Consider the following 22,009-nt stretch of genomic DNA (forward strand, 5'->3'; position numbering starts at 1 on the left):
TCAGAGGAGAGATTTGAATTTTTATAAGGTGTGTAAGGGTACATGTATTCATCCCGAACCGTCATGACAAATACAGTCCATCACAGGCGATTCACACTCCAATCCAAAAGGGGGCGTACCCGGTAATGCAACACTGTTTGCTAACCCCCACAACAGGAAAACAGGATCTATGCATTGAAATGTTTACATGTAATCTCAAAAATAAGCTTGAGAATAATATCTCACGTAGCATTACATTCACCTTAGGCATGTCATTTAGTGTCCACAGCATGTTAGTTCGCTAGAGGAGGAGCATTTCACTAATTACATATGCACTTTATTAGCTTATATGTTCATTATATTTACTGTACCTGTTAGTTGTCAGGGTTTGTTCTGTCTTTGTTTTCATTACGTTCACCTTTTGTTTGCTCATCTTCAGCTGACCCAGTTTCATTCATTCATCTGATTCACCTGTATCTTGTAAATTCCCTCATTAAGTGTTTAGTTAACACCTCTTCTGTTTTACCTTTCATCACCTGCCTATTTAAGCCCTGAGTCCTTTGTCCGTTTGTCCTCATTTGATTCTAGTTTCTCCTGTGTAATTATGTTAAAGTCTATTCCTAGTATTCTTACCCTTGGTTTCACAGACAAGGCTTAAGCTAGTCTTAGACTAAAATGCATGTTTGAGCTGTTTTAAAGGGATAGTTCACCCAAAAATGAAAATTTGGCATTTATCTGCTTACCCCCAGAGCATCCAAGATGTAGGTGACTTTGTTTCTTCAGTAGAACACAAATGATGATTTTTAACTCCAACCGTTGCGGTCTGTCAGCCGTATAATGCGTGTCAATGGGAACTCCATCTATAAGAGTAAAAAAAACCTTGCACAGACAAATCCAAATTAAACCCTGCGGCTCGCGATGACACATTAATGTCCTAAGACACGAAACGATCGGTTTGTGCGAAGAAACCGAACAGTATTTATATCATTTTTACCTCTAATTATCCTTAAGAAAATGTTTAATTATTAATTAAATTTATTTAAAGAAAGATAAACAATTTGTTCAATAAACCACTGTTTAATAAAAAAGAAGAAAGGTGTGCAAACACAATTTTACTTTTCTCCCCTGATGTACCAAACCTGTACCAAACTGTCAGTACAGAGGTTCGTACCCTCATGTTTGTGTTGCATTACACCCCTAGTATTTATAGATAATGTTCATACAACCCATGGCAAAAATTATGGAACCAGATCATCTTAAGACCATGCCGACAAAAAGTTATCAAAATATTTTTGATATAACAATCCGTTCTCGAAAACTTCACAAATTAATTCGACAAAAAGCTCGCAAAATCAGACTCAGGCTATATTGTGGACAATGTTTTATCGTATTCAGACCAAACTGGGTACATGTCATCACAAGCATGACTTGAGTCAACCTGCAGCGTTTTGGTGCAGCGCCACCTGCTGGTCCAGAGATATGAAAAATGGATATTTTTGATTATAACTTCTGATGCTTTTGTCCAAAAATCATAAATATAGGGCATCATGCCGAGTTGAATAATATCCGATATTCCCATGTCGGCCATTTTGGCCATCGGCCATTTTGAATTTTGTGCTAAAATGCTGTATTTTATGAATGCATTAGCATATCGTCACAAAACTCGGTATGGGTCATCAGCACAATGCCTTTTTCAAAAGAGTCATGTCCTTAGACTCCTGAATCCCTCCTGAGTCCAACGATACCAAACATGCTAGGTTTCGACTTATGGTTTGTCCGCCATGTTGAATTTTGCGAAAAACCTGCTTTTTCGAACTCATCCTAGACGCTTCATTTGATTGTCATGAAAATCAAATCAGATCATCTTCAGTCCATTGTGGCAAAAAGTTATCAAAAGCTTTTTGATAAACTCAACCATTCTCAAATAACACACAAATTAATTTAACATAGAGCACCCAATTTGGACTCATGGCTGTATCTCTGCAATGCTTTATCATATTTAGACCAAACTTCATACATATCATCCCAAGCAAGACCAGAGCCTACATGCTGAGTTTCGTCATAACGCCACCTACTTGTCTGGAGATACAAAAAAGCCAAAATAGCCATTATTTTTGCTTATAGCTTCAGATAGGTTTGTCCAAAAATCATGAAGTTGGGTCTTTTTCGATTCGGGGCATCATGCCGAGTCGAATGATATCCAATTTTCCCATGTCGGCCATTTTAAATTTTGTTTTAAAATGCTGTATTTTATGAACGCATCAGCGTACCATTACGAAACTCTGTATGGGTCATCAGCACAAGGCCCTGAAAGAGTCTGAGTAGTTCCAAATCAGCGCCACCTAGTGTTTTTTTTTCATATGCTTATAACTTTTGATCTGGTTGACTTAATTTTACGGGAGTCATATCCTTAGCGGAGTGTCGTTGTCACCTCACTCTGACCAAACCACATTCATTTGGTCACAGCGCCACCTATTGGTCGAAAGTGATAAACCAGTAAATTTTTATTATTGACTGTATATATCATTTTCCAACTCTTTTGCCTTAAATGATCGTAATAGGTCTTTAATTGCTCACTGTTGCAGTTGGTCTAATGCTCCCAGCCATGTTGGCTGGCTTATTGTGCATTTTTTGCTTGGCCCCGTAATTGCTGCTTGCAGCTATATTTGTTATTATTATTATATTATTATATTTTTCCAGAGCAAGTAAAAGAAAAAAGTATGGAATCATTCAATGTTGAGGAAAAAAAATGGAATCATCTGTTAATTTCCATTTTAAAACAAATACTGTTACAAATCTAAAAAATGCTAATTAGTCAGTAATTAAAAGGGAGTGTTTGCACACCTTAAAAGGTTGTTTGACTTGGCTAATTGAAATGAAATTCAACAAGGAATTTCAATATGGAGTGTGGCCAAAGAAGTTGGTCAAAATGTGTCTAAAATTTGGTGCAAGTATAAACAAAATGGGAAGGTTAAAAAGCAAGACATACAGGCAAACCAAGGAAGACGTCAAAGCGTCAAGATAGAAATCTCAAAGCAGTATGCCTTTACAATAGAAAATGCACAACAATACAAAAGAAAAACAGACAGAATCAGGAGCCAATTTTCAAGACAGAACTGTAAAAAAAACACATGAACTTACATATAGACCTTAAACAAAAGAAAACAAGGTTACAGTGGGCTAAAGAGAAGCAATCATGGATTCTGGATGATTGGATGAAAGTGTTATTCAGTGAAGAATCACAAATCTGCATTAGCCAAGGAGATTACGCTGGAACTTTTGTCAGGTGCCGTTCTAATAAAACATTTAAAGATGACTGCTTGAAGAAAACAATCAAATTAAATCAAACTCATTTATGATATGGGGTGCATGTCAGGTAAAGGACCAGAGGAGATGAAAATCATTACCTCAACAGTAAATGCACTGGTGTACATTGAAATTGTGGACACTTTTCTCATTTCATCGATAGATAATAGGTTTGGTGATGATGAAATAATTTTTCAGGATGATAATGCATCTTGCCACAGAGCAAAGAGTGTTAAAGCTTTTCTTCAGGAAAGGCACATCAACTCAATGACATGGCCACCGAATAGTCCAGATCTCAATCCAATTGAAAATTTATTGTGGAAGTTATAAACACTGGTCCATGATGACAAGCTGTAAAGCTGATCTGTCAAACGCTATTTGAGAAAGCTGGAACCAGCTTGGTCGGGAATATTGTTTTTCATGAATGAAGTCCATGCCTCAAAGAACTTAGGCTGTCAAAAGACAGAGGATGAGCAACAATTGTTTTTTGTTGTTGTTGATGATTCCCATATTTTTTTCCTCAAAATTGAGTGATTTCATACTTGTTTCCTCTACTTGCTCTGGAAAAAGACATGTCATTAATAATAATAAAAAAAAAAGTGGATTTGTTTGAGGTACGTTTCATGAAGCGAGAATGTTAAGCTATTGAACAAAACCTTTTTTCTGTTATATCTGTCATTTGTTAATTTGCTATAAAGTAAAAAAAATCTGAGTGAGCATCCTCTGAATGTGATCTTCCATCATTTTTGTACAGGGGTTGTACATCCCTACTGATAACATCAGTAATTTTGTTTTTGATTAAAGACACCCTGTAAACCACCCTTTCCTGTTTTGATTCTGTCATCTGCTTCCACTTTCCCCTCTGACTGTCATTTATGGGAGACCATAAACTCACTGATTTACTTTAACGAATGCTTCTGTCAGGACCACTAACGTCAAATACGAGTTATAATTGCATAGATTTTGTATGGCCGGTATGGTTCTGTTCTCCCTGAGAAATGCGACAGCTGCTGATAATGCTGAGGAGCTTCTATATGGATGCTGTGATAGGCGTCGTATTCCTATAGGTAGATGTGAGTCACGTGGTAGTCAGCTGATGCGAGATTGACTGACGTGAACTGACACTAACGCTTGATATTCTTACACATTCACATGTTGCAAAATAAAGGTGGATATGCGAAAAATGTGTGGTTGCTAATCGGTTTAGGGAACAGTTAAATGTTAATTTCACTTTCATTAATGGAACTATCATTTTCAGTGGATGTGGTTGCATCACTGTACAAGAACACTTTGCATTACTTGTGATTGTGTATGGCTAAATTGTTTTATAAAAATGGTGAGTTTACAGTGAGAATTGAATGTGGTGATAATATAGAAAGACTGTGCTGGTAGTGCTACGAAATAATATGACCAGTCTAGTGTAATTTTAGCATCAAATGTTTATAGTTTGAATCAGTCAGATGACTCATTCACTATATTATTGACTTGATCACAAGTTGTTACTTTTGCCACGTTCAACTCATTGCTTTTCTCTTTTCTTTTCTGTCGTTCTGTTTTTTTGCAATGTGTTTTTGCAGCGTTGAGCACTGTAGCCAGTCACAGACGTTAGATCGTGCCAAAATGTTAGATCAGCCTGAGAGTTTGACTGAGAAAGAAGCAGGAGATGAAGTGATGATAATTAAAGAGCAGAGTTTATTGAAAAATCTTAGTTGCGTGTGTTTCTCAGTGCTCGGACTTCATCCGGATGTTACACTACTCAATGCTTTGATTTCGTCTGACCAGTAGCTACAATTCCAACAATTACTAAGGGAAAAACTGGAAAATTGCTTCGCCGCATCGTCCTTTGATGTTAAAAAGCTGGAAATGGAGACATTCTCTTATTTCCTACTCATGAAGACAAACATCCCTTAAGACCACACAATCATAAGACTAAACAAAGATAGCAAGCATTGCAAGAGCAAGGAAATGAGTAATATAAAAACATATATATAATAAGACATATATATATATATATATATATATATATATATATATATATATATATATATATATAATAAGAATGTTAGAATTACATTATGTTCCTATGACGACAGGTAGGTTTAGGAATAGTGTAGGGAAGAATAATAGTATATTGAGTCAACATTTAGTCATATAAAATATTCCGTGAAATATAAAATATTTGCATGTGAAATATTCCTTTCACATGCAATTGACAGATAAACTGCACACTCCTATTTTAGAGTTGTTAAGTTGTGGATATCATTAAAGAGGGCAAATGTTATTATTCAGATGAACCGTGTATATGCATTGTAAACAGATTGTTCTTCATCCGTGCAAGAAAAGCATGAATGTCCGTGAATGAGCGCGTCTTATAGCATATTTAATTCAGGTAATCTTAAAGGGTTAGTGAAAATTCAGTCATTATTTATGCACCCTCATGTCGTTCCACACCCGTAAGACCTTCATTCATCTTCACAACACAAATTAAGATATTTTTGATGAAATCCGATGGCTCAGTGAGTCATTGAAAGCAAGTTAAAAAACACTTTCAGATGCCCAGAAAGCTACTAAAGACATATTTAAAACAGTTCATGTAACATTATTTAACAATATCTAGGGATGGGTGATTTTAAAACACTGCTTCATGAAGCTTTACGAATCTTTTGTTTCGAATCAGTGGTTTCAGTGATTCAAAACAAAAGATTCGTAAAGCTTTGAAGCTTCATGAGGCAGTGTTTTGAAATCGGCCATCACTAGATATTGTTGAATAAACTCGTTATTTTGTTTTTTCGTTACTGGCTGCCCTTGTCTAATGCCTTTCATAATGTTGGGAACATGGGCTGGCATATGCAAATATTGGGGGCGTACATATTAATGGTCCCGACTGTTACGTAACAGTCGGTGTTATGTTGAGATTCGCCTGTTCTTCGGAGGTCTTTTAAACAAATGAGATTTATATAAGAAGGAGGAAACAGTGGAGTTTGAGACTCACTGTATGTCATTTCCATGTACTGAACTCTTGTTATTTGACTATGCCAAGATAAATTCAATTTTTCATTCGAGGGCACCTTTAAATATGTCTTTAGCACCTTTCTGGGCATCTGAAAGTGTTTATTATCTTGCTGTCAATGGAGGCCTCACTGAGCCATCGGATTTCATCAAAAATATCTTAATTTGTGTTCTGAAGATGAATGAAGGTCTTATAGGTGAGGAACAACATGAGGGTGAGTAATTAATGACAGAATTTTCATTTTTGGATGAACTAACCCTTTAATGGTATGAGCCATTTCAGGGGTGGCCAAAGGCCAAAAAAGAATGATTTAAAAGCAGAAATGTATCTTCATATTTACAGGTAAATCTTCATATTACGGGTACAACCCCTGGTGATAAGCATAGCAATGGAAAAAAGTGTGCGTGTTTTTTTTTTTTTACTTTTTTTTTTCCATTGCTATGCTTATCACCAGGGTGTGTGTGTGCTATGTGCAGAAATGTGGATCCAACTGCTATCCTCTCTGGTTTTCTGTTACAGGAGACAGATATTACCCAGAATTCACTGGCAGCGATGGCGGGCAGTAATGTGAAAAGGGTTTTGATTGTGGGTCGGCGAGGTCCTCTTCAAATCGCATGTACCATCAAGGTTGGACTCCTCCTGTTTTACACTCTCCGAGTGACTGAAAGCCATTTGACATGAGAGGTGTGAATGTGGAAGATAAAGTAGAGGAACCTGTTGTTCAATTTTAAAATGCATGGGAAAAAAAAAAAACAGTGTCTTGCATAATGGAAAAACACTTGTGAAATATGATACATATAATTGTATAGTTTATTGACTTTGTAAGTGAAAGGTTTCGGAATGACTGTATAAGGCCGCAGGGAGTAGTATTGTTTATTTTCTCTTCAGGAACTCAGAGAGATGGTGAATCTGCCAAACACCAGAGCTGACATGCTGACCTCTGACTTTGAGGGCATCGCAGAAGCTTTGAAAGGTAAAAGCATTAGTTGAAGGGTTCCGTTCACCTAAAAATAAAGATCTGCCATCATTTACTCACCCTCATGTTGATCCAAACCTGTATGACGTTCTTTTCTTCTGCACAAAAGATGATGTTAGAAATAATGATAAAGAACAGGGAATGATGCTCCAAAATTTGTAATTAATTAATACAAAATTTAATAATTAATAATTTAATTTAATACGTGGTGGTCAAAATAATTAGAGCGGTAAGATTATTTAATGTTTCAAAAGAAGTCTCTTCTGCTCACCAAGGCTTCATTTATTTGATCCAAAATACAGCAAAAACAGTATTGTGAAATATTTAAAATAACTGTTTTCTATTTGAATGTATTTTAAAATGCAATTTATTTCTGAATTTTCTGCATCATTGCTCCAGTCTTCAGTGTCACATGTTCCGTCAGAAATCATTCTAATAATTTCAGTTTAATTTATTATTATAGCACAATATATTGCATAATATGCTGATTTGCTGCTCAAGAAACATTTCTGATTATTATCAATATTGAAAACAGGTTTTTTCAGGATTATTTAATGAATAGAAAGTTTATCTGAAATAAAAAGCTTTTGTAACATTAGAACGATTACAATTATATTACAATAGAGGGCATGCATGTGACATCACAGTCGGCCGTTAACTTCGGTCACGCCCACTGAGTGGCAAAAAGACTGAGTGGCAGCATTGGTTTTCAGCGTGAATGCTGCGAAGTACATACAAAAACGGGTATAAAAGCTAATGGATCACTGCAATTCACAGAAACAGCTGGACTCCAGCAGAGAAACATGGATTGTAGTTATCATTTTGTGTCAAAGTGTTGGATTTTGGGGTAAAATCATACCGTATGTATTGTATTGTTATATATTGTGTTGACAACTCATCAATTAAATATTTACCATATTCTTCATAATTGGGTGTTTTTAAATAAACACTGACAAAAACTATACAAGTTTTAGGGCTGGACGATATGACGATATAACATTGATATAGCCTAACACCTACCGATATTGTATTTATATGAAGCATTAGCAGGCAGATTTGCTTTATGTGTTTCCCCGGCATCGAAATCAGGCACATATAAATGTCAAGAAACATGATTCCTGGCTGCATCTCTATATCTATGGATTAGGTTTCTTTGACATGCTTTAAGGAACACTTTAAAGCCCAACCTTTAGTGTAATTCGTTTGTTTTACTCGCGTTTTCGCAGTTTCCCCTATTAAACCCAGACATGCGTCAAGTTCTTTTGACACTCAGTCTGTGTTCTGGTGGGAAAGTGACATCAATGCCCTCTATTCCTGTTTAACGATGTGTGGTTTCCAGACCAAATTGTCAGACAGATTTACATATTTTTGTCCTTGTTTTTATAGCATTTGTAGATAAATAGCCTTTGAATATATAACTTTAAGAAAATAAAGATCATTTTTATGCCGTCTTTTGATCAACACATGACTTTTGTCTAAAACAGGAAACAGATTTATTTGTTGTTTAAAAGCAGTAATCAAGGCTAGATGTCGTTCTTGGAATTTCAAGAAAAGAATGATAATATTTTGGGTTCTTTTGTTACGAACCAGCTGTGGGGGGATACAGGAAGAGGATTATAGTTTAAGGCTTTTAAAAACAAGAGAAACATCTTGTTTAAAGTAATTTACAGTGGGTACGGAAAGTATTTAGACCCCCTTAAATTTTTCACTCTTTGTTATATTGCAGCCATTTGCTAAAATCATTTAAGTTCATTTTTTTCCTCATTAATGTACACACAGCACCCCATATTGACAGGAAAACACAGAATTGTTGACATTTTTGCAGATTTATTAAAAAAGAAAAACTGAAATATCACATGGTCCTAAGTATTCAGACCCTTTGCTGTGACACTCATATATTTAACTCAGGTGCTGTCCATTTCTTCTGATCATCCTTGAGATGGTTCTACACCTTCATTTGAGTCCAGCTGTGTTTGATTATACTGATTGGACTTGATTAGGAAAGCCACACACCTGTCTATATAAGACCTTACAGCTCACAGTGCATGTCAGAGCAAATGAGAATCATGAGGTCAAAGGAACTGCCTGAAGAGCTCAGAGACAGAATTGTGGCAAGGCACAGATCTGGCCAAGGTTACAAAAAAATTTCTGCTGTACTTAAGGTTCCTAAAAGCACAGTGGCCTCCATAATCCTTAAATGGAAGACGTTTGGGACGACCAGAACCCTTCCTAAAGCTGGCCATCCAGCCAAACTGAGCTATCGCAGGAGAAGAGCCTTGGTGAGAGAGGTAAAGAAGAACCCAAAGATCACTGTGGCTGAGCTCCAGAGATGCAGTCGGGAGATGGGAGAAAGTTGTAAAAAGTCAACCATCACTGCAGCCCTCCACCAGTCGGGGTTTTATGGCAGAGTGGCCCGACGGAAGCCTCTCCTCAGTGCAAGACACATGAAAGCCCACATGGAGTTTGCCAAGATGGTGAGAAATAAGATTCTCTGGTCCGATGAGACCAAGATAGAACTTTTTGGCCTTAATTCTAAGCGGTATGTGTGGAGAAAACCAGGCACTGCTCATCACCTGTCCAATACAGTCCCAACAGTGAAGCATGGTGGTGGCAGCATCATGCTGTGGGGGTGTTTTTCAGCTGCAGGGACAGGACGACTGGTTGCAATCGAGGGAAAGATGAATGCGGCCAAGTACAGGGGTATCCTGGACGAAAACCTTCTCCAGAGTGCTCAGGACCTCAGACTGGGCTGAAGGTTTACCCTCCAACAAGACAATGACCCTAAGCACACAGCTAAAATAACGAAGGAGTGGCTTCACAACAACTCCGTGACTGTTCTTGAATGGCCCAGCCAGAGCCCTGACTTAAACCCAATTGAGCATCTCTGGAGAGACCTAAAAATGGCTGTCCACCAACGTTTACCATCCAACCTGACAGAACTGGAGAGGATCTGCAAGGAGGAATGGCAGAGGATCCCCAAATCCAGGTGTGAAAAACTTGTTGCATCTTTCCCAAAAAGACTCATGGCTGTATTAGATCAAAAGGGTGCTTCTACTAAATACTGAGCAAAGGGTCTGAATACTTAGGACCATGTGATATTTCAGTTTTTCTTTTTAATAAATCTGCAAAAATGTCAACAATTCTGTGTTTTTCTGTCAATATGGGGTGCTGTGTGTACATTAATGAGGAAAAAAATGAACTTAAATGATTTTAGCAAATGGCTGCAATATAACAAAGAGTGAAAAATTTAAGGGGGTCCGAATACTTTCCGTACCCACTGTAGTGAAGTGTAAAACATCATGCGTCATAAAAACGTCAGTCCTGTCAGTTTGGAATTTGTGTAGTTGGAAAGTGTTTTGTTAAGTTAACTGTGCAGAAATGGTTCATTGGATTTATATGTGAAGTTTACTTATTCATGAAATGAAACTGACAGTGATTGATCTTTATCTTAATAGTTTTCTTATTTTCAAAATAAACATGATAGTTTGGGGTCAGTAATTTTTATTTTCTTTTAGAAACTGAAAAATGGACACATTTATTTAATCAAAAAAGGACATTTATAAAATTACAAAATGTTTCTATTTTAAATAAAAGAAAAAACAATTCCACACTTTTCACACAACCATGTTCTACTACTACTAATAAAAAAATTCTTCTTGAGCAGAAAAAAATCAGCATATTAGAATGATTTCTGAAGGATCATGTGACACTGAAGACTGAATACAGCTTTGATCACAGGAATTACCATTTAGAAGTTTGAGGTCAGTAAGAAATTAATACGTTTATTCAGCAAGGATGCATGAAATTAATCAAAAGTGGCAGTCAAGATGTTTATAATGTTATAAAACATTTCAAACTTTTCTTTTGAACTTTCTTTTCAAAAATGTATTCTGATTTCCACAAAAATATAACTGTTTTCAACACTGATAATAATCAGAAATGTTATCATATTAGAATGATTTCTGAAGGATCATGTGACACTGAAGACTGGAGTAATGATGCTGAAAATTCAGCTTTGATCACAGGAATAAATTACAACATCAAAAACAGTCATTTTAAATTGCAATAATATTTCACAATAGTATGGTTTTACTGCATTTTTGATCAGTCTTACTGCAAATGCAGCAGAAGAGACTGATTTTAAACTTTTGAACAGTGCATATCCAACTTTGTGAATTTTTTTTTTTAAAAGTAAAAACGTATAATCGTATACAAAAACGTTACCTCCTTTTATAGTATTTTTATTTTACCTTCAGATGGTTATATCTATATACAGTACAGTCCAAAAGTTTGGAACCACTAAGATTTTTAATGTTTTTAAAAGAAGTTTCATCTGCTCACCAAGGCTACATTTATTTAATTAAAATACAGTAAAAACAGTAATATTGTGAAATATTATTACAATTTAAAATAACTGTGTACTATTTAAATATATTTGACAAAGTAATTTATTCCTGTGATCAAAGCTGAATTTTCAGCATCGTTACTCCAGTCTTCAGTGTCACATGATCCTTCAGAAATCATTCTAATATGCTGATTTGCTGCTCAATAAACATTTATGATTATTTTCAATGTTGAAAACAGTTGTGTACTTTTTTTTCAGGATTCCTTGATGAATAGAAAGTTCAAAAGAACAGCATTTATCTGAAATACAAAGCTTCTGTAGCATTATACACTACCGTTCAAAAGTTTGGGGTCAGTAAGAATTTTTATTTTTATTTTTTTGAAAAGAAATGAAAGAAATGAATACTTTTATTCAGCAAGGATGCATTAAATCAATCAAAAGTGGCAGTTAAAGACATTTATAATGTTACAAAAGATTAGATTTCAGAATAAACACTGTTCTTTTGAACTTTCTATTCATCAAATAATCCTGAAAAAAAATATTGTACACAAATATTTTGTACAATTGTACACATTAAATGTTTCTTGAGCAGCAGATCAGCATATTAGAATGATTTCTGAAGGATCATGTGACACTGAAGACTGGAGTAACGATGCTGAAAATTCAGCTTTGCATCACAGGAATAAATTACTTTGTGAAATATATTCAAATAGAAAACAGTTATTTTAAATTGTAATAATATTTCACAATATTACTGTTTTTACTGTATTTTTAATTAAATAAATGTAGCCTTGGTGAGCAGACGAAACTTCTTTAAAAACATTAAAAATCTTAGTGGTTCCAAACTTTTGGACTGTACTGTATTTTTTAAAAGTATTCCTTTAAAAAACAGCCACCTGTAAGGATTTGCTCTATACAGTGCGTGACTTTCTAAAAAACAAAACAAAAACAAAACCTTATCAGACTTCATATTTGTGTAAACCTGATGTTCTGGGGAAATTCATGGTTCATCTTCTGGATGCATCTACAGCATTACCTCAGATTTTACTTATCATTGCATTCCTCTAAATAAGTTGATGATCGGATGATCTACTGAACTGCGCTTACGGGCCAGTAGTGGGATTTTTTGTATGTTTGAAGTTTAGTAAAAAAAAAAAGGGCATAAAAGTGTTTCACTGTGTGTGGTTTGTACTAAAGTTTCAATCCACACTCCCTACATTATGAGGACAACCTAAAATGCTAAATAAACATACTAAATGTTTTTTTTTTATTGTTTAATGTAATATTGCAGAACATTTACGATATGTACAATATACAGTTTGTACAGTATAAAAATCATTATGCCTATGGAATGTCCCCATAAAACATGAAAACTCAACATATGTTTGTGTTTGTGTGTGTGTGTGTTTATTAGACCTTCCCAGACCGAGAAAAAGACTGACGGAGTTAATGATGAAGGCTGTAAAGGAAGGAAGAGATGATAAAGTTGAGAAGTGCTGGGGTTTCCGCTTCTTTCGCAGTCCCGTGGAGGTTCTCGCCGGGGCTGATGGGAAAAGAGCAACAGGAATCCGATTGGCTCTTAATAAGCTTGAGGTAAACGTGCAAGATAGAATAACTGTAACGATATCTGAATATGTGCCCTCTGTCAACATACATTAAATTCATTTTTTGAAATGAAACCAGCTGGAGAGGACTGAACCACTTATGGTTTGTATTGTCTATTGAAACACTTTCAATAACTGCCCAGCCCCAGACCTGATTTCAGATCATTAACATATTCTGTTCATCTTGTTGGTCTGTATGGATGTTTATATTTCTGAACCACTGAATGTGAGGAAGTTGCTCTCCCTCACATAGCTTTTAGTAATTTGAGCCTAAATGTTTTTAGAGGTCATGATTGAATAACACTAGACTGTATTTTTTGCTCCATGTTCAATCTGGAAAGTCCTGATATGCTTGAGATAGAAGAACAATGTCGTCAGGTGTTCACTCTGCCAGAAGTGTAAAACATCATGCGTCATAAGCAAAAAAGTCAGTCCTGTCAGTTTGGAATTTGTGTAGTTGGAAAGTGTTTTGTTAAGTTAACTGTGCAGAAATGGTTCATTGGATTTATATGTGAAGTTTACTTATTCATGAAACGAAAATTAAACTGACACATGATTGATCTTTATCTTAATTGTTTTCTTATTTTCAAAACAAACATGAAAGTTTGGGGTCAGTAATTTTTATTTTTTTTAAGAAACTGAAAAATGGACACATTTATTTAATCAAAAAATGACATTTATAAAATTACAAAATGTTTCTATTTTAAATAAATGCTGTTTGTCAAACTTTATCAAAGAATCCTGATAAAGAAAAAACAATTCCACACTTTTCACACAACCATGTTCTACTACTACTAATAAAACATGCTTCTTGAGCAGAAAAAAATCAGCATATTAGAATGATTTCTGAATAATCATGTGACACTGAATACAGCTTTGATCACAGGAATAAATTATATGTTAAAATATATTGCTATAGAAAAATGTTTCACAATATTACTGTATTTTTGATCAAATAAACGCAGTCTTGGTGAGCAAAAGAGACTTCTTTTAAAATTTAATAAAATATAAAACAGTTATTTTAATTTGTGATGATAATATTTCACAATATCACATAACATAGCCTTTTTTCAATAACAAAATGTAAAAAGGGGGCCAAAACTTCTGAATAATAGTGTATTTGCTACTGTCAATTTGCTTTAAAGAAATAAAATTTATTACATGATTTATTAAATTAATCGCACATCAGTGTGGCTGAGAAATTAACCAAATGATCATTTTAAAGACATTTACACTAGTGTGTTTTTGTCTTAAAACGGCATTTTAAAATGAAAACGATCCTCGTCTACACAGGCGTTTCCACAGATCTCTGTCTACACTACACAGCTGAAAACGCACGTCACACTGGGCATGCACGTACAAGTGTAAACTAACTCAAATGGGGAAACGTCAAATTCTCCGAAGCTGTTTGCTAAGCTTTTGATTAAATTTAATATTTGAAATCACCAATGAAATCTGACAACAACTGTCTCATAAATTTTGTTTCTAAATGCTCGAATCATGACAAAAAGCATTATTTTCTATTTTCAAACTAATGCACAGTTCTAAATGCGCGTCTCTTGTGCCTCATTTCGGAGGCGTGCATCTGACTGTTTCTATAGGAACCGGAGCTTCTAACGGCCGCTGAAGTGACACGATGACTTTACCAGTCGGCGATTGGCTCTTATTTAGAAGGCAGTGACTTATTCCGCCATATCCTCCTGGGACCCAGGAATAGACTTTTGTCCTCTGTAGTGGACATTATATTTTAGTGAATTTCTCTACAAGTCTGGCTGTCCTGTAAAGAGCACATTCAGGGCTTTGCAGAGATACCAAACGTTTAGAAGTTTCACCATGAGCATGCCTTCTCATTGGTCTTTAAAAATGACTGACATTAATTTAGTGATCAAATTTAGCACTCTTATGGAAATATGATTATCATTTAAATTGGATTATGTGTTTTTTAAATTGTTTGTTATAAATCAACATCTCAGGGAAATGTTATGGGGTTTCTAATCAAAATATGACTTTCTGTTACGAAACAGGACATTGATTTCATACATGACCTCTGTAGAGGACACCAGGACTTAAATCATGATTATCAGGGATTTTGGGAGACACAAAAAGTGAATAGAGAAAGAAATTATATATCAGTATTCCTAATTATTAGATATTATTATGAAAATGTTGCCAATTATTACTCCCATTATTACACTTCTTTTTTCATTACATGTTGCTCCAAGAACCCATTAATATGCAAATTAGATACAGTGTAAAGATACGTTGTATTGAATGGGAAAATCTATTTTACCCACATTTTGCATAAAGTAAAATGGTATATAGATTCATTCCATTCTATCTTTCATAACATAGTTGAGAATCATCTTTAAACAAAATCTAGTGTAAAAAAAAAAAAAAAAAAAAAAATCCTGGAACCTAAAAATTGATTGGTGAATAATAATAAAAAAAGTCATTGTTTTTGCCTATACATTTAATTTGTCGTTTTATTTTTTAAACAACTTAGTCCTGGTGTCCACTACAGAGGACATAGCATAAAATATGAATAAAATATAATTTTTCAAAAAAAAAATGTTTTCCATTTTTTTTTTTTTTTTTCTTATGCTCTAAACAATGTAATGATGTGAAACAAAATATTACATTTCAAAACTTTTTTTTCAGGGTCCCAGGAGGATATTGCGTGTTGCACTTTCTCCCATTCAAAACAATACGAGTCACGCATCTTGTGTTATTCTATAGTCTGCTCTTCTGCTACACACTACACACTCTTCACAAAAACAATACATACTTTTAGGGCATAGTATTAGTAGGAGAACTTGGGATGCAGCAATAGTGTTATCATGAGAAAAGTGTTGAATAGACATTACCAAATGTAGGTTTAAAAAGAAATACATTTTATGTGACTCAACATTAAATTTATTACACAAACTTTTAGGCTACAGTGTGGCTATAACATTCTTTATTGTTTAACATAAGAAGTGTAAGTCTTGTAGAGTAGCATAACAAAATGTGAGAGATAAAAATTAAAGGATCTGAATATTTTCTGAAACCAAATTTAGATTGTTGTGTAAACTGGTTTGACCATTTCTTTGAAAGGAACCAACTCAAAAATAATGACTTGATGTCATCTCTTGGGAAAATGGGAAGGGGAACAAACATTATGTAATAGAAATTAGATAAACAAGGAATGATGCTCCAAAAATTTTACCATAAAACTGCCATAAATGCATTAAATAAATTAATACAAAATATAATAATTTTTAATATTATTTTGTGAGGCACACTGGCTGCTTATTTAGGACAGTTTTTGTTGTATGAAAATGTCAGTGTGAAACAATTCCTGCTTAACAATGAGTGGTTTCCAGATCAAAGAGTCAGATAGATCTGAACAGCATCTGTCGGTAAATAAGCTTTGAAGCTGATGTGGAAATGACTTCAAATGCTTTCAGAAATCTTTCAGTGCTTTGTGAGTGCATAGAAGACAAAAACACATTAAGCTGTTAGACTGTAACTTTTAAAGGAAAGAATGATGTTTGGGCTTTTGTTTACGACACATTTGTTGAGGAAATACAGTAAGATGATTATATTTAAAAACAGGAAGTTGTCTATGTTTAAAGGTTTTGAGATTAAGATAAACAAATAATTTCTTTAATATTTTTTGTAATAGTTGTTGGATAACAAATAAGAATAACTTGGAAACGAGGATAAGAAAAAGTGGAACGAAAGAAAGACTGTATTTGGTTCGTCCACTTTTTTGTCCCTAGCCTTTACAGAAATATTACACTTGAAAAACACACTAGAATTACAATTTTTTTTTATATATTTTAAAATGAAACAATGTTATTTGCACAGTTACACCTTCTTGAGCCACCAATGTGGCAATATTTGTTTTTTAATTAATTATAAGAATTCCATTAAATATATTTAATTAAATACAGGGAGTGCAGAATTATTAGGCAAGTTGATTTTCTGATCATATTTTTTTCCCAAGCACATTTTACCAATTCCAATCCACATCAATCTTAATAACTACTATTAATATTGTTTTTAATCATTTATAAGTGATATATAATTGTTCATGAAGGCTGGAAATGAAAAATGCCTTATATTCAGGTGTGCAGAATTATTAGGCAAGTTTTCTTTTACAGGCAAAATGAGCCAAAAAAGAGATTTAACTCAGACTGAAAAGTCAAAAATTATTAAATACTCATGAGAAGGACGCAATACTAATGCAATACTAGAAATTGCAAAGTTAAAGCATGACCAAGGGACAGCAAAATGCTCATTGGGTCAGCGGGGTCAGACAAAAACAGGTGGAAAAGAAAAGACACATGTTAACTGCAAAATAATTAAGAATTAAGGTGAAGAATTAAGTGTGAAACCATCAGGAACCCTTTAGTCTCCAGCGCCACCATTTTCCAGAGCTGCAACCTACCTGGAGTCTCCAGAAGTGCAAGGTCTCAGGATCTCAGAGACTTAGGTTAGCTAAAGAATCCTAAAAAATGACCCACACTTGATAAGAATCACAAGCTGAAGTGTTATAAAATACATGAAGACTGGGTTTTAATAGGGCTTATAGACAGACAGCTTGAGAGTGACTCCTGATGGACCAGCACCACATCCTCTTGTACCACTGTTTGAAGAATTTATCCAGAATAATTCACTTTTAGTCCATCTCTTATCCTGAAATGTCTGTCTTGCAGAGATGGACTAAAAATGATCTTCCAAAACTTACTGCCAGATTCTGGAAGATAAATTCTTCAAACAGTGGTACAAGAGGATGTGGTGCTGGTCCTTCAGGAGTCACTCTCAAGCTGTCTGTTTATAAGGCCTATAAAAACCCAGTCTTCATGTATTTTATAACACTTCAGCTTGTGATTCTTATCAAGTGCGGGTCATTTTTTAGGATTCTTTAGCTAACCTAAGTCTCTGAGATCCTGACACCTTGCACTTCTGGAGACTCCAGGTAGGTTGCAGTTCTGGAAAATGGTGGCGCTGGAGACTAAAGGGTTCCTGATGGTTTCACACATAATTCTTAATTATTTTGCAGTTAACGTGTCTTTTCTTTTCCACCTGTTTTTGTCTGACCCCGCTGACCCAATGAGCATTTTGCTGTCCCTTGGTCATGCTTTAACTTTGCAATTTCTAGTATTGCATTAGTATTGCGTCCTTCTCATGAGTATTTAATAATTTTTGACTTTTCAGTCTGAGTTAAATCTCTTTTTTGGCTCATTTTGCCTGTAAAAGAAAACTTGCCTAATAATTCTGCACACCTGAATATAAGGCATTTTTCATTTCCAGCCTTCATGAACAATTATATATCACTTATAAATGATTAAAAACAATATTAATAGTAGTTATTAAGATTGATGTGGATTGGAATTGGTAAAATGTGCTTGGGAAAAAAATATGATCAGAAAATCAACTTGCCTAATAATTCTGCACTCCCTGTATAAGAATTTACATCTGATATGGGTTTCAGAATTAGGTGTGGCAAAATGTCTCAATAGCAAAATATTTGATTTTTTTGCCATTTCCAGACATTGTACTTTAATGAAGTCCTCCTAGAGCTTTCAACATCATATTTGGTCAGTCTAATCTAAAGGCTTGACAAAATCTAAAGTTTTTTCTGGAGGGCGTTAGTCATAGCACCAACAGCTGGCAAAAAGGAAATGGCACGCTTTGCACTGTAATTCACTCCCAGAAACACATTTGTATATGCCACAAAGTGCCAAACATTCTAGAAACACTTTAAATGATGCAACACTTGACTAAGTGCCAAAAAGCATGTGACTGACAGGTGTAGTAACTCAGGCACACAATGTCCGATTTGCTCCAAACTAGGGCTGTCACGATATTAGATTTTTCACACCACGGTTATTGTGGCCAAAAAATATCACGATATTTATAAAATCCTTGGGGGTTAAAATTTATCAGTCCAAATAATTTTTACTTTGTTCATTTAGTTTTTCTCTTTCAGGGTTGCTGCACATTTTTTAAAGTCAAATTTAAGGCTTTTTAAGACCTGAAGAAATAAAAATTAATACTAGCATAGTAGCCTATATATGATGGCTCTTACCAATCAAACCAGTGTTTTACATCTTGTGGTGAACCGTCTGTATTCACTCTGGTGAAGTCTTCTCTTGATTGTTGACTTTGACACACATACACCTACCTCCTAGAGAGTGTTCTTGATCTGGCCAACTGTTGTGAAGGGAAAGAATTCTTCGGTCATCCACCACAGTTGTTTTCCGTGGTCTTCCGGGTCTTTTGGTGTTGCTGAGCTCACCGGTGTGTTGATTTGGCCACACCTAAAGTTTTTGCTATCTCTCTGATGGGTTTGTTTTGTTTTTTCAGCCTAATGATGGTTTGCTTCACTGATAGTGACAGCTCTTTGGATCTCATATTGAGAGTTGACAGCAACAGTTTCCAAATGCAAATAGCACACTTGAAATGAACTCTGAACCTTTTATAAGCTCCTTGTAAATGGGATAATGAGGGAATAACACACACCTCGCCATGGAACAGCTGAGCAGCCAATTGTCCCATTACTTTTGGTCCCTTAAAAAGTGGGAGGCACATATACAAACTGTTGTAATTCCTACACCGTTCACCTGATTTGGATGTAAATACCCTCAAATTAAAGCTGAAAGTCTGCAGTTAAAGCACATCTTGTTCGTTTCATTTCAAATCCATTGTGGTGGTGTATAGAGCCAAAAAGATTAGAATTGTGTCGATGTCCCAATATTTATGGACCTGACTGTATAGTCAAAGCGCCACCTGTTGGCAGCAGGAAGTGTGGCACATCGAAATGACTTCTGTATTAACTCGCTTAAATGCATGTCACCCACTATTCACGGGTGGCACTGAGCTCGGGTGCGAGGGCCCTTTCATCGCTGCTTGCAGCTTTAATTTATAACTGGTTTTTTTTATATATTTTTATTGTAATAGCAAATACATGGTTGTGCAAATGAACTAACATCATTCAATCACTTTTTTTTTTTTATCTAACCCGATTAAAATAAATAAAAAAACACAATCTTCTTATTTTTTGAATTATCATTATTTTTCTGTAACACTGACTATTTCATAAAAACCTTTAAAATTGCCAGAGAGGTAAGGTAACACCAGTGTCAAAAAAATGGTACATGTGGTCTTTAAATAAATGCACACATAAAACAAAACAAAAATTCTTAAGCTGCCATTTATGTGTATAATAATGTGGTCTAAGTTTAAATGTACAAAATAAATGTTAAATAAACATTTTAAGACATCTTGTCATACCAAAAGTGGACGTTTCTGTAGAATGACCCATTTCATGAATCCAGGTTTTGGCAAAACATTTTTAGCATACACTACTATTTAAAAGCTGGGGATGATTCAACAAGGATGATTTAAGTTTATCAAAAGTGAAAGACATTTATAATGTTATAAAAGGTTTCTATTCCACATAAATGCTGTTCTTTTGAACTTTATATTACGATTATCACGATTTCCACAAAAATATGAAGCAGCACAACTGTTTTTAGCATTGATAATAATCAGAAATGTTTCTTGAGCAGCAAATCATCATATTAGAATGATTTCTGAAGGATCATGTGACACTGAAGACTGGAGTAATGCTGCTGAAAAATCAGCTTTGATCTCAGGAATAAATTACATATGAACATATTCCATTTTGAATGAATATTCATGAATATTTCATGAATAATCAATTTGTCGTCCAGTCATAGAAATATTGCTCTGTTCATCTTCTGACATATGTTCCTTATATATTAAGCAATATATCCTTGTTCTACCATTTCTATATTTTAATATATCTTGTGATAGGTGTGTCGTCTCTGTGTGTTGTTTCAGGGGTCGGGCGATGGTGCGCGTGCGGTGCCCACCGGTCAGATTGAGGATGTGGAGTGTGGCCTGATCATCAGCAGTATCGGGTATAAGAGCATTCCTATCGACCCCACTGTGCCCTTTGACCCCCGAAAAGCCATTGTGCCTAATGACATGGGAAGAGTGCTGGACACAGCAGGTGAGAGGAGTGTAGGAGTGTGTGTTTGTCCACTGGCAGGTTCTTGATTTATAACACTTGTGGAATGCAATTTTGTCTCTCAAGCCTCTTCCCGCAATTATAGTAGCGGGAAATCATAATTTGTTTGTTGAAGAGCAGTAAATTATCTGTTTATCACATCTGTTTTTCCCAAAATGATTTTGTTTGTGATTTAAAAAAAAAAAAAATGTTTGATTCTCACATCAAAACCAGCTTGTAATGTAGAGCTAAATTACTAATCTAATGTATTATATAATAAATCTCAATTGCTTGATTGTTATATTGTCAAAAAAAGTAAATTATATTAAAGCCCAGAAATATATTAAAAGTTGGATATGCAGCACATCCTACTTTACCAGCATACAATATACTCGCTTAAAGCAATGCTATATAGCAAATCTTTGCCGTGTGATTGTTTATATCATTGTAAAATGACTTTTTTCTCACAATTGCGAGTTTATATCTTGTAATTCTGGATTTATTTCTCAGAAATTATATAAACTCGCAATTGTGAGTTATAAAGTCAGAACTGTGAAATGTAATATCTGAGAAATAGTCACAATTCTCAGAAATAAAGTCACAATTCTGAGAGAAAAACGTCTGAATTGCAAGATATCAAGTCAGTTCTGAGAAATAAATTTACAATTCTGAGATATAAAGTCATAACGCTGAGAAATAAAGTTGCAGTTCTGAGAAATAAAGTTGCAGTTCTGAGAAATAAAGTTGCAGTTCTGAGAAATAAAGT

General features: G+C 34.8%; 1 protein-coding gene across 1 annotated transcript in view; it reads left to right on the forward strand.

The window, feature by feature from the left end:
• fdxr (ferredoxin reductase) overlaps positions 1 to 22,009 on the forward strand; it is a 36,860-nt gene that overhangs the window by 7,351 nt on the left and 7,500 nt on the right. Inside the window, 4 exon segments of the mRNA XM_048170884.1 lie at positions 6,815 to 6,922; positions 7,184 to 7,268; positions 13,031 to 13,209; positions 21,075 to 21,246. Of these exon segments, the coding sequence (XP_048026841.1) occupies positions 6,815 to 6,922; positions 7,184 to 7,268; positions 13,031 to 13,209; positions 21,075 to 21,246 (544 nt within the window).

The sequence above is a fragment of the Megalobrama amblycephala genome, linkage group LG20 (genome assembly GCF_018812025.1).
Source record: "Megalobrama amblycephala isolate DHTTF-2021 linkage group LG20, ASM1881202v1, whole genome shotgun sequence".
Classification (NCBI taxonomy): domain Eukaryota; kingdom Metazoa; phylum Chordata; class Actinopteri; order Cypriniformes; family Xenocyprididae; genus Megalobrama; species Megalobrama amblycephala.